Genomic DNA, 16,987 nt, shown 5'->3' with positions numbered 1-16,987 from the left:
GGGATCGAGCACCGCAAGATTGAACCCAAAGCTAAGCACTTCTCCCATTGCAAGAAAGATCAATCTAGTAGGCCAAACCAAACTGATAATTCAAAGAGACTTGCAAAGATAAACCAATCATACATAAAAGAATTCAGAGAAGATTCAAATATTGTTCATAGATAATCTTGATCATAAACCCACAATTCATCCGATCTCGACAAACACACCGCAAAACAAGATTACATCGAATTGATCTCCAAGAGAATCGAGGAGAACTTTGTATTGCGATCCAAAGAGAGAGAAGAAGCCATCTAGCTAATAACTATGGACCCGAAGGTCTGAAGTAAACTACTCACACATCATCGGAGGGGCCATGGAGTTGATGTAGAGGCCCTCCGTGATCAATGCCCCCTCCGGCGGAGCTCCGGAAAAGGCCCCAAGATGGGATCTCTTGGGTATAGAAGGTTGCGGCGGTGGAAATAGGGTTTCGTGGTGCTCCTAGATGTTTGCGGGGTATGTGAACATATATAGGAGGAAGAAGTAGGTCGGTGGAGCTACGAGGGGCCCACGAGGGGGAGGGCGCGCCCCCTACCTCGTGGCTGCCTTGTTGATTGCTTGACGTCCACCCCAAGTCCTCTGGATCACATTTGTTCCAAAAATCACATTCCCGAAGGTTTCATTCCGTTTGGACTCCGTTTGATATTCCTTTTCTACGAAACACTGAAATAGGCAAAAAAAACAGCAATTTGGGTTGGGCCTCCGGTTAATAGGTTAGTCCCAAAAATAATATAAAAGTGTAAAAGAAAGCCCATTAACATCCAAAACAGATAATATAATAGCATGGAACAATAAAAAATTATAGATACGTTGGAGACGTATCAGTGGCGATGTCACCTCCTCCTCATTCTTCTACCGCGCTGCTGACCCCGGGTTCCTCCGCCTCTCCTGACGTCCTGGAGCTGGCTCTTTCTGCGATGGCCCTGCTGCGAGAAGACCTTCAGGGCGACGACCGTCGCCTGGTGGCCGGACGCCTGGAACTGGTCTCTGGCTGGCTTCACTCCGATGTGTTCGTCCGGGTGGCACTGAGCCAAGCTGCCGCTGACTCCGAGAAGGACGGGGAGGCGGTCGCCTAGGCTGCAACCACCCGCGAGGTGGCGCTAAAGGATGCCGAGGCCGCCTAGGACCGCTGCCGGTCGCTGGCAGCTGAGCTGGAGACCGTGCAGAGGGAGCACGCGAAGGAAGCCCGAGGCCGCAAGGCGGAGGAGGCGCGCGAAGGAAGCCCGAGGCCGCAAGGCGGAGGAGGAGAAGATGAAAGCCCGAGAGGACGCTGTAAAGGATCGAGATGCCGAATTGGAGCAGCTGGCGAAGGTGCAGCACGGAGCGCAGCCGGCTGGAGGAGTTGGAGCAGAAGCTGAAGGCGGAGAAGGCCGAGCTCGACGCCAAGACAAAGGTCCTGACTGAGAACCGCACGGCCTTCAAGCTCCTTGAAGAGAAGGCTCGGACGCCGCTGAAGTCGCTCTATGAGAAGGGCTTGGAGGAGCCACTGGTTGCCGACGACGGGGGCCCCAACAAGCTAGTTCCTTTTTCTAGTTGATGCGCTTGAGGACGTCGTGAGCAATATCGGCCCCATGGCAGAGGGAGAAGCCCGCGTTCTCTCCTCAGTCGCGCTGACGCGCGTCTTTAGCCACCTCCACCTTCGTGATCCCGCTGCCCGCCTTGACGAGCTGCTGGAGTCTGTGAAAGACAAGCATTACGAGGCCGCTGCTGCAGCTGTGAAGGGTCAGGTGGAGGCCCTGCTGAAGAGGTTTCGCGCCTTCGCTCCCGCGCCGCCGACCGGTGGTGCTACCGATCCCGCAACTCCGGTTGGTGGTGCAGGTGAAGGCGGCGCCGTTGGAGAAGAAGCATCCCTTGCAGGCGACGGCGGCGTCCAGGGATGATGAGGCAACCTGCTGGTGGCTCCTTTCCTGTTTTAGCTTCTGCAATATGCACCATGCCTCATGGAGGCGTTAAACTTGTGTTTGATTTTAGGGGAACAATATGTCCTGTAATATTTGCTTTGAGATTCTGTGATTTCCTTTCTATTTGCTTTGTGTTCTACGTCGGCAGGGCCCGACCCCGCGCATACCTCAGCCGCCATTGGGCCGACCGAATCACCAGGGCGGGCCAAGGAGTGAGGGGCTACGTGATCAGTTAGGCTCCTGAGTCGCGATGCTCAGGAGTCCCCCTTGACGCGCAAACAGCTTATAGAAAGGAGATCTGGGAGTAGGTCTAGTGTTCTACGTCGGCAGGGCCCGAGCCCGCGCATACCTCAGCCGCCATTGGGCTGACCGGATCACCAGGACAGACCAAGGAGTGAGGGGCTATGTGGTCAGTTAGGCTCCTGAGTCGCGATGCTCAGGAGTCCCCCTTGACGTTCAAACAACCTTCGTACCTTGGCTCCGCTTGGGAGGGCGCGCGACGACCAGGTCCGAGGGACCTGGCAGGGTGGTGTACACTTGGGCGTGACCCGAGTGCAGCCCCCGTGCCCAGCCCCCTCGCGCGACTCTCCCGAGTGGAGGTGTTGCGATGAGGCCGGACACCGAGCTCAGAGGCTCCCTGAGGTTGATACAGCCGTGAGGCCGCCCTCAGTTGTTTATCACCAGGACGGGCCATGGCGCTTCCGCACTTGCACGGGCATAGCCGCTCCTTGGCAGTGTCGACTACCAGCACGGAGCATGGTGCTTCCACTGGTACGTGGGAGGGGACTCCCTACTGCGGAGAGCCCCCGGGGCATGTACAGCCCCGCCTTGACACATGGCTTGCACGGCAGGGCTAGACGAGGTGTATCTGGGCACTCGTGAGCCACCATGGGATTCACGAGGCCCTACCTCAAGGCGGGTTGCGCCTGGTCTTGGTTCTTGATGGCTGCGGCGTTCCTGCAAGATGGTTAGACAACCTGCGCCGAGTGGATTTCTTGAGGCTATCGTACGAGAAGGCCAAGAACCAACGCCCCAGGAGGTGACGTGAACGGGGCCGGCCCGCCAGACAGAGCTCAGCCGTTGGATTTATCGACGCTGCAGGGACAGGCCCGAGCACAGACGCCATGCCTAGCCTTCTTATGCGAAGGATCCTGAAGAAAGACAATCGGCGCGCGGCTCCCATGGTGGGTGACAATCAAGCAGGTGATAACCATAGATAGATTATGCATGAAAAGCAACTGGCTTAGGTAGATGCGAGAATGATACATGCCACTGGGTTGGACCCGAGCGGCCTGGGTTGATGCAGCCCGAGGAGCGCTCCCAGCAGAGTGAACTAAAGATGCAAGCGGATACATGCCGCAGGGACGGACCCACGCGGCCTGAGGATGATGCAGCCCAAGGGGCTCTCCCAACTGAATGAACTAGGAAAGATGTCACCTGGTTTGGGTGCCGAAGGAGTGTCGGGGTAGCTGAAGACACGTAGCAAAGAAGTTGCTCCTCACGAGCCGCCGAGACCCTAAGCCTCGGGAGGCTCTAGAGGCTCAGGTGGCCTCCGGAGGACCATCGCCATCTCTGCCAGGACCGCGTGGTGCCTGGCCTCCTGACCTGCCAGGACGCTCCACAGATTGCGCTGGAAGGCGGCAACCACGCTCGGCAGGTTGAACGGCATGCGAACATAGCTGTGAGGCGGGCCCTCACACCGGCCAGCACGTGAAGGCTAGAAGCGCTCCTGAGATGCGGCCCTGTTGAGCCCTGGGATGTCGATGCAGACGCGCAACTCACCACCCTCGCCTGGGTGGGGAACGACGCCAGGTGGGTGGTGGTCGCCACGTATTGCTCTTGCTTCCTGAAGCTCCTGAGATGCCTTGGTGATGAACTCCTGAGCGTCGGGCGCTCCTCGCCTGGTGTCCTCCTGAGGGAAACGTGCCGTGAAGCATGCCTCCACGTGGTGCCCGAGCGCCTCCCTCGTGATGTTGGCCAGGTCCGAGGCCCTTCGGAAGAGAGCCCCCGAGCCCTGCCCGAGCAGGGCGCTGGGCGCGCCTCCCTATGCGAGGGAGGGTGGCTCCCCAGGCACTGGCGCGTATCCTGAGGTGGCGCCATTGGAGGTGCTGCTCCCTTGAAGCCCAGGGCGGTGTAGCTGCTTCTTCTTCTTGGGGTTGGCCTCAGAAGGGTACTGCACGCCCGCGCTGTCAGGGTCTTTGATTGATGCGGCCTGGAAGGCGCGCTCGAGGGAGCACACCGCGTCTCTTTCTTCACAAGGGACCATGATGATTATGTCGCTTCCTGGCATCTTGAGGACGTTGTAGCCATGGTGGGTGACTGCCATGAATTTGGTCAGTGTTGGGTACCCAAGGATGGCATTGTACGGTGGGCGGATGTGGGCGACATCGAAGGCGATGAGCTCGGTGTGGTAGTTGTCACGCTGATCGAAGGTGACAGTGAGGCGAACTTGCCCTATCGGGGTGGTGGAGCCGCCTGTCACTCCTGAGAAAGGCTTGGTGAGCTGGAGCTAATCGTACGGCACTTGGAGGTCGTCGAACGTCTCGACGGACAGGACACTGAGTCCTGCACCGCCATCAATGAGGGTCTTGGTGACTTGGACATTGCTGATGACGGGTGAATAAAGCATCGGGAGGACGTCAGTGGTTGCCACGCATTTGAGCTGGTCCGCCGAGCTAAAGGTGATGGCGTACTTGGACCACCTAAGCGAGTGTGCAGCCTTGAGCTTGGGGAGGGCTGCATTCACTTCGCGGGAGAACTGCATGAAGATGCGCTGGGAGGCTGGGGCCTGAGCGCCACCAAAGATGCAGGCAATGGCGCGCGGCTCCTGGAAGCCCTCAGCCCCTTCTTCCTGTTGGTGGTCATCATTCCTTCTTGGCGGCGGCAGCGGAGGGAGACCAGGGTTGCCCTGACGACGATCCTCACGAGGCTGGTCCCTCCAGGCGCCCTCACGAGGCTGGTCCTACCAACGATCCTTGTGGGGCTGGTCGCGCCACTCTTGGCGGGGCCCACGGTCGTCCCAATGTCCTCCACCTCGTCCACCTCCTCGGCCATAGCCCCGGTCGTTGCGCTCGGGGCGTCGACCGAAGCGTCCATCTCGAATGGCCTTGAGCTCTTGACAATCGTTGGTGTTGTGCGTGCGCACGTTGTGGAAGGCGCAGAACGTGCGGCCGCCCTTGGACGACTCGGGGAGATCTCGGCCACGCTTGGTGTCCAGTTCTACTGTGAGTACAGCCACTCCATTGCGCTTCACGTCCTTGACCTTGGCCTTCTTCTCCTCTGGATCCGCAGCAGGGAGCTCGAGGAGAGAGAGACGCCCCTCCTCAGCCCTTTCACACTTGGTTGCTATGTTGAACAGCTCCAAGGTCGTGCACAGCTCCTCATGAATGGCGAGCTCCTCCTTCATCTTGACGTCGCGGACGCCGTCGGAAAACGCTGAGATGATGGCCTCGTCCGTCACCTTGGGGATCTTGATACACGCGATGTTGAAGCGCTGGATGTATTTCTGCAGGGTTTCTCCCGGTTGTTGCTTGATGCGGCGCAGGTCACCCACGACCGAGGGACAGTCGTGAGTGCCCTGGAAGTTGGCGATGAAGTGGCTGCGCATCTCATCCCAGGAGGAAATCGAGCCTGGGGCAGGTTCAAGAGCCATGAGTGGGCGCCGTCCTTGAGAGCCATGGGAAACCAGTTCACCATGACCTTTTCGTCGCCGTTGGCCGCTTCGATGCTCAGCTCGTAGAGCTGTAGAAACTCCGTAGGGTCGGGGGTGCCGTTGTAGCGAGGAGGCGGATCCGGCTTGAACTTGCCCGGCCAGACGATGCTACGCAGCTCTGGAGTGAAGGCGCGGCAGACCGCCGTGGCCACCGGGGCTCATCGTGGAGGCGGAGCTTGACCTTGGCGTCCCTGCGCTGCCATGGCAAGTGGCACATGGCACTGTCGCAGCAAGCGATCCTGACGTGGTGGTGCTGGAAGCGGTGAAGCGTCTTCTTGCGGATGGGGAACCTCCTGGCAACTTCTTTCTTCGTGAACGGGCACACGGCACGAAGGATCACGCCGTTGGGCCGCGCATCTTGGGGCGAGGACGCCGCCTGGACGCGAGGGAGGCTGAGGCGCTCCATGAGCCGCACGCCTCGACGCGAGGGCACCATCTTGGTGCTGAGGGGGCGAAGGTGCTCCGTGAGCCACATCGCCCACATCCGGGGACGGGCGAGGCAGTGAGAGGGATGCTGCAGGAGAGCCCCCCGCGGCGCTAACGAGCTCGGCGATGCGGTCCAACTAGTCCTCGTAGAGGTCGTCGACCGGACGGTAGCACAGGAGCTCGCGTGCCATGAGCAGCGCGGCCTGCGCGTCCGCGGGGGTGCGGCGAGCGTGAGATGATGAGACGGCCGGAGTCAGCGACGGGGTGGCCGTGCGACCGTCTCGCCGCACAGAGGGGTGCAGTGAAGAGGCTTGTTGCTCGTTTGCCGCCGGGCCGGTGGCAGCGTTTGCGGTGGGTGACGGAGAACGACGGGGAGGTCCGCCGACAGGGGCGGTCTAGGCGACACGGGTGGCGAGAGCGGCCCGGCGCTCAGCGCGGGCCCGGCGAGCGTCGGCCATGAACTTGGCGAAGCGGTGAAGCGTGGACCGATGAAGAGGAAAGGTTCGGTGCACCCCTACCTGGCGCGTCAAATGTCGGATTTCGGATTCCGGCAAAACCCTTGAGGTTTGAACACTGGTGTGCGCATAAAGATCTCTCCCCCTCTCTAGCTCGCACACTCTACGATCTCACGGCCTAACTCAACGAACCCAAAGAACATGAGACACAAGATTTATACTGGTTCGGGCCACCGTTGTGATTAATATCCTACTCCAGTGTGGTATGGTGGATTGCCTCTTGGGCTGAGGATGAACAGTTACAATGGAAGAACAGCCTCGCGAGGAGAAGTGTTCTTGTGCTTGGTGAACTCGAGTGGTTGGGGTGCTATGGATTCGATATAGGTTCCCCCCTTTCTATGGTGGTGGCTAGCCCTATTTATAGAGACCCTGGTCCTCTTTCCAAATATTGAGCAAGAAGAGATCCCACAACGGCCAAATTCGAAGGGAGACAACTAGTACAAGCTATCCTGACAAAAGTAGTCTTCGCCTGCCAAGGCTCTGGTGGTGATGTCGTCTTGGGCTCCACGGTGACCTCCGTCCTGCCGTCCTTCTGGTCTTGGTCTTATTGCATCGATATGGAAACCTTTGCCTGGTGCCTCCGAACTTCTCTCCTGCGCTTGCCCCTTTAGCACCAAAGAGGAAACGAGGACACTGCGCGCCCTGGCGTCCGTCTGGCGCCAGTCGTCATGACTTGCGTACAGAAACCTCATGAGGTGCCCCTCGCCTTGATCTTTTCACCCATCCCGAGCCAGCCTGGTGAGGCCATCCCTGAGGAGGTCTTGCGTTGTCCGCCTCGCGAGGCATGGTCCCTCGCGAGGGTCTTGAGTGTTTGCTGGTGAAGATGAGCCGTACGAGGTCGCTGGTGGAGCCACGCCATGGGTCGCAGGCAGGCAAGTCTGGGGACCCCGTTTTCAGAACATTGGTAGAATCTACACTTTAAAATATGTCTATATACATGTGATACCTCATTTAAAATTTTTAAAAAGACAAATATTTAAGAACGAAGGGAGTAGTAAATAAATGTTTGAAAGTAACCTCTAGCCGTGCAAGCGAAGTCTGCGTTACTTATGTGACGCAGATAGAAGTGGGACCTCCAATGTATTAAAAATCCCACATATATTTGTTTAGTGTAAAATATGAGTGCAATCTATACTACATGTAGAATAATACTGTGATTATGTGTGTAAAGGCTTGAGTGAATTTTGTGTGTCACGGGTTGAAAATAATTAGAACTTTGAAATTGGCACACGGAGAAAGATAAACTGCAGAAGCTCAGCATGGTGTTTAACCCCGGTTAAGTGAAGCATTAGCTATAGATTAGCCGACAAAATAGTTTGGGGGAAGAAGCGTAGCGCTCAATTTCCTCTTGAAAGCTATTGGGGTGTTTATCTGGCCAGACTTGTCAAAAACGGGCTGCTCTCACAAAGTTACTACTGTACAAGTCATTGTCAGAAGGCAAGACATTCAAAAACGTCCCTGCATATCTATGTGGACCGAGATTCGACGACTTTGACCAGTGGACTCGCTGTAGCTCCATCAAAATGAACCTTCAGCTATAATCTAAGTTGGACTAAAAAAACAATAATATTAAACATACAAAGAGTTACACGTAATTACACGTTGACTGGAATTTTTTTCATCTACTAACCAATCATAAACTTGCCTCCCCCACCCACACCTGATTTTCAGAAAGGGTGAGCCGCCTTGTAACTCGTTTGTACGTGTAACATTACTTAAAAAAAAAAGAGCTATAATCTAAGAAAAACCTCCTTGTGTTACAAAAGAGACTGATTCAAACCTCTGCCATGTCACCCATGTGCATATACGCATATGCTTCCTCGGCAAGGTACCCCAATTGCCCAGGCTGCTACCAGGAAACATCATCTTGACGACGTGAAGTCCCGAACCAGAACCACCACAAATTACTTACCCGAGGCACGACCACAACTATTTCCACCTTTTGCCAGTGCCAGTGCCACCTGCAAAACATATTCTGAAAACATTGCAGTCCACCCACTTTGCTTAGGTTCGAGATGAAGCAGACCGTGGTGATGTACCCCGGCGCCGGCGTCGGCCACGTTGGCCCCATGACGGAGCTCGCCAACGTCTTCCTCAAGCACGGCTACGACGTCACCGTGGTGCTCGTCGAGCCGCCTTTCAAGTCGACAGACTCCGCCGCCACCGCCATCGAGCGCATCGCCGCCTCCAACCCTTTCATCTCCTTCCATGTCCTCCCGCCCCTCCCTGCGCCAGACTTTGCCGCCTCCGGCAAGCACCCTTTCCTACTCATGCTCCAGCTCTTGCACGATTATAACGAGCGGTTGGAAGCGTTCCTCCGTGGCATCCCCCGGAAGAGCTTGCACTCTGTTATCCTCGACATGTTCTGCGTCCACGCCACCGACGTCTGCGTGAAGCTCGGCGTCCCGGTCTACACGTTCTTCGTCGGGGGCGCCTCGTGCCTGTCGGTCCTAACCCAGGTCCCGGCAGTGATCGCCGGCAGGCAGACGGGCTTGAAGGAACTCGGGGACATGCCCCTCGATTTCCTCGGCGTCCCGCCGATGCCAGCGTCTCATCTCATCAAGGAGCTGCTGGAGCACCCCGAGGATGAGATGTGCAAGGCCATGACAGACGTCTGGAAGCGCAACACGGAGACCATGGGCGTTATGGTGAACACGTTTGAGTCATTGGAGAGCCGGGCGGTGCAGTCTCTCATGGACCTCCCCGGCAGGAAGCTGCGTCCGATCTACTGCGTCGGGCCGTTGGTCAGCAAGGGCGCCAAGGATGCCTCCGACAAAGCAGAGAGGAACGAGTGCCTTGAGTGGCTCGATGCGCAGCCCGACCGCAGCGTCGTGTTCCTCTGTTTCGGGAGCATGGGCACGCTCTCGGCGGAGCAGCTCAAGGAGATGGCCGTTGGGTTGGAGCGGTCTGGGCAGCGGTTCCTGTGGTCCGTGCGCAACCCGGCCGGAAGCAACAACCCGAAGAAATACTTGGAGGTGCGCCCCGAGCCGGACCTTGACGCGCTGCTTCCTCAAGGGTTCCTGGAGCGGACCAAGGGCAGGGGCCTCGTCGTCAAGTCATGGGCGCCGCAGGCGGACGTGCTCCGCCACCGCGCGACGGGCGCGTTCGTGACGCACTGCGGATGGAACTCGGTGCTGGAGGCCGTTGCGGCCGGGGTGCCGATGCTGTGCCTGCCGCTGGAGGCGGAGCAGAAGATGAACAAGGTGTGCATGACGGAGGACATGGGCGTCGCCGTGGAGCTGGAGGGATACATGGCAGGTTTTGTCAAGGCAGAGGAGGTGGAGGCCAAGGTGAGGCTGGTGATTGAGGGCGGGGATGGGAGGCAGCTCAGGGCCCGGGCGGCTGCTCGCAGGGAAGAGGCCGAGGCGGCGCTGGGGGAAGGGGGCTCGTCGCGGGCGTCGTTTGCCCAGTTTCTGTTGGACGTGGACAATCTCGGAAAGCAGCTCGGCGAGTGACGCACTACTTGCAAATTGCGACTGCTCTTTGCCTTCTACGTATATGTTGCTAGTCCAAGTTGCCCTCTTGTTTATATTTTAGTTGCATTGCATGCTCAATCACTTAACTTACTAGTAAGTGTGTGTGTGTAGCACCATCTTAATAAATCGGCTATGTAAGTGCCAGGTACCGCAGTTACCTCCACATATATTTATGATGTTTTCTCTTCCTGGCAATAATGGATCGACTATGTAGAGTGATACCTAACCTTCCCAAGTGTTCAGCCGCACGACAAGGTATTGGATTTGAATTTATTCCACAGTGTTCAACTTTATTTTTCTTTTGGAATGCAACACTTCAACTCTAGCTGATCGTGATCCTGTTTCATGTCAGACCATGCAGACAACAAAAAAATCTTTTGAAATTTTATGTTGCTTACTATTGAGTCAATTACATCACAGGTGTCTGAACTTGACGAGGAAAGTCGGTTTGGTGCTAAAATTTGTGGCATCCATTGAACCGATGACAAAACTTGGCTTGGGCGTTCATCTACGGTGCTAATCGCGTTTGTATACGCATATAATGATGACGAGGCTCGCCAACATGACGTGGGACCCAGTGTCAATGACCGGAAGGCACATGCAAGGGCGTGTGCCTCGGTTTTTTGTGAAACCCCCCGGAATTTTATTTTACTCACAAAAGACACTCAAAAAAATTTTCTTGAAAAACAAATGAAACGTCACTACGGCACTTGGGCCCCTCCAGTCAGGGCGGAAATTGGGACGCAAAATATTACTGTGCACAGGATCGAACACACGACCTGTTCCTATCAGGCTGGCCAGGTCGGCCACCACACCAAGCAGTGGCGGATCCAGGACCCAGGCCGGGGGGGGCGGCGGTGGGGGGGGGGGGCTGGTCCAGGTGATGAATTACTTCGTTGACTGTAAGAAATCGCGCACTGTAGGGACACTGTAGAGGAACTGTAACAGCATGGGCCCTGGGCTTGGCCCAATGCTGGGTCCGCCCCTGACACCAAGTATCATCACTCTCGGTCCAAATACGATTTGTATCCTTAATGGATGAATATAAATGTTTTTTTAGGAAATGGGCTGAGTATAAACGAACACGCACATAAGGCTTAAGTGTGCAGCAGTCACCGCGGCCCATTTGCAGATGTTAGTTTTTCTTCCTTTCCTAGAATTCTGTAAAAATATCTAAATTAATAATAATATTCATACAAATGTTCACCGCAACCCATCTCGTTTATGGTGGATGTAGGGGCTGTTGTGCCTAGTTAAACTGATATATGGTGTCGCCAAGTTTTTCGTCCTGCAGTGGGTAATCTCGATGGCGAGTGCTTACAGTGGGTTTCCCGACGATGCCCGAACCCGCTCTCCCCTCTCCTATCTCTTTCTCTGGACTGATGTATTTCCATTATGTCACAATAATGGAAAGGGGTTATGCCTGGTTTAAAAGAAATATTTGGAATTATAAAAATTGTTCTTATTTAAAAGAATGTTCATTTTATTCCAAAAACATTCACATGTTATCTAAAAACATATAATTGAAACAATATTTATGAATTATAATAAATGTCTTTAAGTATAAAAATATTATTAATGTATTCAAAATATATTCATTTAGTTTTAGGCTATATTAATGTGTTCACAAAAAACATTCGTGTATTCTCTTTACGAGACATATTATTATTTATAATAATGTTCACGTAATTTAAAGAACAATCTAAAATTAAAATAATAAATATGAATTTTATTAGTATTTATGAATAAAAAATATCATGTGAAAAATGGTCCGCGGATGCTGCTGCCCATTTAAGCCCGATTTTCGTGCTCGTATATGGTAATTAAGTTCGTCTATCCCAGTTAGACATGAAGCCAAATTTGGAGGGATGGCTAGCATGGACCGCATTTTAGGTCAAGGTCGCCGGTATGTGGCATGCCTTGTCAGCTTCATTTGCGTATACAAACGTGATTTGCATCGTAGATGCACATTAAAACCAAGTTTTGTCACCGGTTCAATGTATGTCGCAAGTTTTAACATCAAACTGATTTTTCTCGCCAACTTCAGACACCTGTGTTGAAATTGACTCCTTACTAAGTTACTATTGCTATGAGAGCTTTCCAGTTTCATTTGCCTTCTTCGTTCATGTGTGTGCTTGCGGATGCATGCATGCACACTATAAGGATTTGTTCCTTTCCAGACGAATGCCTTGCATTTATGCATTTATTAGGGCATTTCTAATTGATCTCCTAAAAATTAGTGGAGTAAAAGTTCAAGTAAAGTATGCACCATCACCCTCTCGTCCACAATCACTCAAACGACGTCCTCGGCAAAGAAATCAACCTCGACATCCTCTCCACCATCACCACCACCCTGGCCACAATCACCACCACCCTGGCCACAGTCACCACCACCACCATCATCACCACCACCATGACCACCCCCTCAGCCACCATCACCACCACCCCCTCGGCCACCACCAACATTCTGAAGAGAGGCCAAGATTTCTCCACGAGTGAGTACCCAATACTTTCTTGCGGTTTAACCCATTGTGTTTGAATTCATGAACATGATAGCACGCTCTTCGGCCTTCTTCGCATCACGAATCCTCTCCTCCTCAAGTGCAAGCCTACGCTTCTCGGCCTTAAACTTTCTCCATCGCGAGGTTTAATTGGCATTTCATCGAGCACTCAGCGGTCGCGTTTTTTGTTGCCGGTCGCGGCCACTGCTCGTGCCGGTGCAGTCGCTGTAGGGGTAGCTGGAGTTGCCGCGCGAGGCATAGGCTTTGGACGAGGCACCGCCGCACACTTCTTCATCATTTTCATGGAGGCCGCCTCGGCAAGCGCCGACGCCATTGCCGTCGCGTCGGCTTTCGAGCCTGTTTGCCTTTGGTAGGTCCGGCGGGAGGGCGGCGTGACGTTGTCGGAGATGCGGTGGCCACCCCGGACACCATTGGCGCGATTGGAGGCGGAGCTTGGACCCGATGGTTCTTTGTCATCTCCAAGCTTTTTCCGGCCCCGGCGGCAGCGTGTGGGTGGTTTCCGGAGGCGAAAAGCCGACGCCAGTGGCGCGGGTGAGCGGGCGGGGGGGTGGGGTTGGATAATCCATTTCGGTTGGCTCGTGAGTCATTGGTGGCGCGGCAGGGGCGGAGAGCGGATAGGGGAGTTTTACTTGGCCGCGACGATGGACGTATATTTAGGAAATCTTGGGGGGGGGATAGGGAGTTGGAGTAACAATTATAATCCATTAACATTTTTAGGGGATCGGTTAGGTCCGCCGTAAGAGAGTAAACCGAAAAATTTACTCGCTTATGGCCGTATTGGGGATCGGTTAGAAGTGCCCTTAAGGTGGGCATCAGTATGGAAGTGGATTTGTAGCACACAGGGGGCGGGGACACGCAAATTGTGGGCTGTGGATTAGCATTTTGGTCTTGTATTAGAGTTGATATATTTGTGTAATGTCATTGTAAATTGAAGCACTATACCTGTCCTTGTGGGGTAGTGTAACTATTCATGTGGGGTAGCCTACCATACAATTACTGAAACTAACGTATACAATTCCGCCAAAAAAAACTAACATAGACAAGTAGCAGGGACGAGCACTCTGTTCTTCTAGTCCACTCTCATCCTACATGAACAACCATCCTGGAGCAAGATTTTGTTGTTCTTCGCATCAACGGAAGTACGTCAACGATATCAACAGTACTACTAGAGTTATATCCGATTCTGGTAAAAAGGTTTGTTGTTAATGTATATTCCTTGTCCATAGCTGTTTGTTCTTGTATCTATAATATTAGTTGAATCTGATCATTGATGTTTTTGTTTTTGGTATGTATTATTCTACTTGTTTCATTAGTTTGTAGTACCTATCTGTTTGAAATATCAATTCATTGTGCTATGAAATATTATGATCTTGAATCTTACAACGGGAATAGAACTGCTAGACGTATGGTTATCTACCTAAAAAAGGTTTTCATATGTTACCGAAAGTGAAACTTGATATTTCGAGTCTTAAGTTGCCAGTTCTTATTAATGGAACTTAGTGTATTGAAACTTTTGTTTAATTTATTCATTTGACTACATGACTAATAAGATTACAATTCTACTTGCCTGTTTATTTTGTAGTACCTATCTATTGGACGTATTAATTCTCTCTGCAATGAAATATGAAATAAGACCGCTAGGCATATATCGTGCATCTTGCACACTCAGCCATACATTGGACATTGATGATATATAGATATGCACATCCGGTGAATGAAAATACATACTTATAAAAGTAAGTGAGATTTATCTGCAAATCCGTAATAATATCACCATCATGGCAATGCAAATTACTCAAGGATATTGCTGCTAATCCACCACTATGTGCAGCAAATATATAAAGATGAAAAAGAACGAAGAAAAAACAGGAAATATCTATGCGGTAGATATGCATGCCTGCACCCTATTGTGCATCGGACATCTAACACTCTGCTCATACATGCCCTTGTGACACCGGAGACTCGTCGCTGTTGTTGCTTATCCTGGAGTTGGAACATGAGTCACTGGAGTACGTGTCGTTCTTGGAATTGGAATTTGAACTAGGGATGGAGAGGTTGAGCTTCTTGATGTCCGAGCTAGAAGAGCGGAGATGCGCGAAGATCTTGCTGATTTTGGGCCTGCGCCGCATGATGGCGATGGAAACATCATTAGGGAAGAGGTCTTTGCGCACGAAGGCATGGTACACGGTAGTGGCCAACACACCGGTGATCGTGACAACGGCAATCCCTGACAACCCGACCGCTAGTGCCCGCATTAGCACATTGTCCACCTCTGACGCATACAACACTGTTGCCACGGCCACACTCGTGATCGGGAACGTGTAGGCCCACCACGACAATGAGAACCTGAACCCCCGAAAGAGGTTGACGCGCACCACCAACGACATGTAGAGGAAGAGCGAGATGAAATAAAGGAGCTTGGCTCCATCGTTGAACTCGCCGGAGATGCTCGCCCAGGCCATCGAGGCGACGCTAGGCGCGGCGATAAAGAAGAAGAATACCGGGTGGAGCTCTTTGGGTAGTTGCACGTTGGTGGGGAGCCTTTGGTAGAGGGTTACGAAGAGTACAACATAGTGTGCTAGGCCGATGGCGAAAAAGAAAATGGGCAGCTCTCGGAGGCCCATCCTGGAGCCGAGAAGCGCGCCGACAAAGTTGCCGACGATAGCGAGGTGGTTGGACGGGTTAGCCACCTTGGAGAGTCGGCGCTCGCCGCTGGACATCCACTGGCCATAGATCTTAATGTCGAGGCAGAGGATGGGAGCCATGAGGAGGTACCACACGATGTGGTGGATCTCCCACACCGGGTGCGGCACGCCCTTGACGAGAAAGAGGCAAGCGATCCAAGGCGCAAAGAAGAAGTTGACACGCACTGGGTGGTGGAACTCCCGGCGAACGGCCTCGAAGTAGAAGATAACTTTGAGGAGGTAGGTGATGGAGACGATGGCGGTGAGGGCGACAGAGGCCCACCAGAGGACGTGGTTGACGGTGGGGTGCACGTGGAGGAATGCCGTTGAGTGCTCCGACTCGAGTGTCTTCCACAGCATCGCTTGGGTGCTCATGCCAAGGCACATCCCGAACGCGCTAATCGGGAACCGGAGAAGGAACGGCCATTGCTCATCCTCAGGCAGCACTGCCACCTCCGTTGACTGCATGCCCACACTTTTGTCAGAGACTGGCTATGATGCTTGTTAAGTTGTTATAATAAGGTGAAAATTTGGGTGGAATGCGGAATACGGCACGGTTTATGTGCAGAGGTTTATGTGGTATACCTACCCGAAGGGTCTCGAGCTCGGGGCCTTCGAGGGCGGCGAAGTAGCGATCGGCTGAAGGGACTATGTTTTCCTCGTCGGTGTCCTCACCGGAGGTATTGGGCGCGGCACCATGCTCGATGTCAACTGGCGGCAGGCCATGCTGCAGACCTCGGAGGCTGGAGAGCTGCCGGTCGAGGCGGCCCGAGAAGGTCTTGAAGTGATCAAACCGGCGGTCCAGCTCCCGCGTGCTGTCGCTCCGCAGCAGCGCTGGTGCCTCGCCGCCGCCTACCAGGGATCTCCACGAGTGGTGCTGGGTCTGCTTCATCAGCCGCGGCTCGGCAGTGATGTGACCTTCGAGCTTTGAATCGCTCGGCAGCACCCGATTCTCGCCCATTTCGGGGTTGCACGCGCGGATTGACGTCGGCAGGCCAAGCTGCGCCTGAGAGAGGTAGAGCCCCGACGGCGAGCCCGGCAAGCACGGCGTCTCAGCGTGAGCAGCCGCGGCCGCGTCCTTGATGGTCAGCTTCCTGGCGCCGCCGACGACAACGGTGGCCTCCATAAAAAAAGCGGCATGAGCTAGCTCACTAGCGCCGGCGGCCCGCGACGGGACACCAACGAGAAGCGGCTCCGGGGACAGAGCACACCCTGCCTCGCCGTCCAGTACCCCTGCTATCTGGATGCTGTTCTCTCTGGACGCCATGGCAACAACTCTCCCTGTCTCTCGACCGTCGGCACAAGCTCTCCAGAGCAAAACACAACGCTGCCAGCAGGAGGTGGTTCGTCGTGGATGTATGTGTATCCCGTTGTGGCTGCCGTATATATACACATGGCGAGTAGGACAGACAGAGGATCTGCAAATCGATCCGTGCAAGTGGCACGCCGGCAATCACATGGATGGGAACACGTATGCACGAAGGTTCCACGCATCACTGCACGTTGCAGGTACCTCAAAAGGTAGGTATATTGTTTTCTTTTCCGAACACAATACAAATGCATACACTCGTACATACACACATAAACTCATCCTTAGTGGCGGAGCTAGGTACGGCACACCTAAATTTTGAAGCAAATACACTAGTACAGCTACGTGCTAAGCATAGAGGGCTTGAACTTGGATGGACTGGTTCCACCACAAGAAACCTCAC

The 16,987-nt window shown here is 53.9% G+C and overlaps 2 protein-coding genes across 2 annotated transcripts; one reads left to right on the top strand and one right to left on the bottom strand.

Moving 5' to 3' along the window:
- Window positions 1–8,462: 8,462 nt before the first annotated feature.
- Window positions 8,463–10,295, top strand: LOC125531366 (UDP-glycosyltransferase 88A1-like). The gene has a single exon (XM_048695783.1). The coding sequence runs from the start codon at window positions 8,609–8,611 to the stop codon at window positions 10,046–10,048; it is 1,440 nt and encodes a 479-aa protein (XP_048551740.1). The 5' UTR covers window positions 8,463–8,608; the 3' UTR covers window positions 10,049–10,295.
- A 4,007-nt stretch (window positions 10,296–14,302) lies between these two features.
- Window positions 14,303–16,616, bottom strand: LOC125540019 (S-type anion channel SLAH2-like). The gene is made up of 2 exons (XM_048703589.1): window positions 15,865–16,616; window positions 14,303–15,737 (listed from the first exon to the last, which is right to left on the bottom strand). Exons 1-2 carry the CDS (start codon window positions 16,540–16,542, stop codon window positions 14,526–14,528), a joined length of 1,890 nt encoding a protein of 629 aa, XP_048559546.1. The 5' UTR covers window positions 16,543–16,616; the 3' UTR covers window positions 14,303–14,525.
- Window positions 16,617–16,987: the final 371 nt, after the last annotated feature.

Source organism: Triticum urartu, chromosome 1 (genome assembly GCF_003073215.2).
Source record: "Triticum urartu cultivar G1812 chromosome 1, Tu2.1, whole genome shotgun sequence".
NCBI classification, from domain to species: Eukaryota; Viridiplantae; Streptophyta; class Magnoliopsida; order Poales; family Poaceae; genus Triticum; species Triticum urartu.
This window is presented reverse-complemented; position numbering and strand designations above follow the sequence as displayed.

Coding starts and splice junctions, on each gene's coding strand:
- LOC125531366 (XM_048695783.1), top strand. CDS start 8,609: ATGAAGCAGACCGTGGTGATGTACCCCGGCGCCGGCGTCGGCCACGTT.
- LOC125540019 (XM_048703589.1), bottom strand. CDS start 16,542: ATGGCGTCCAGAGAGAACAGCATCCAGATAGCAGGGGTACTGGACGGC. Junction 15,738..15,864: donor CCGAGCTCGAGACCCTTCGG/GTAGGTATACCA, acceptor GTGGGCATGCAG/TCAACGGAGGTGGCAGTGCT.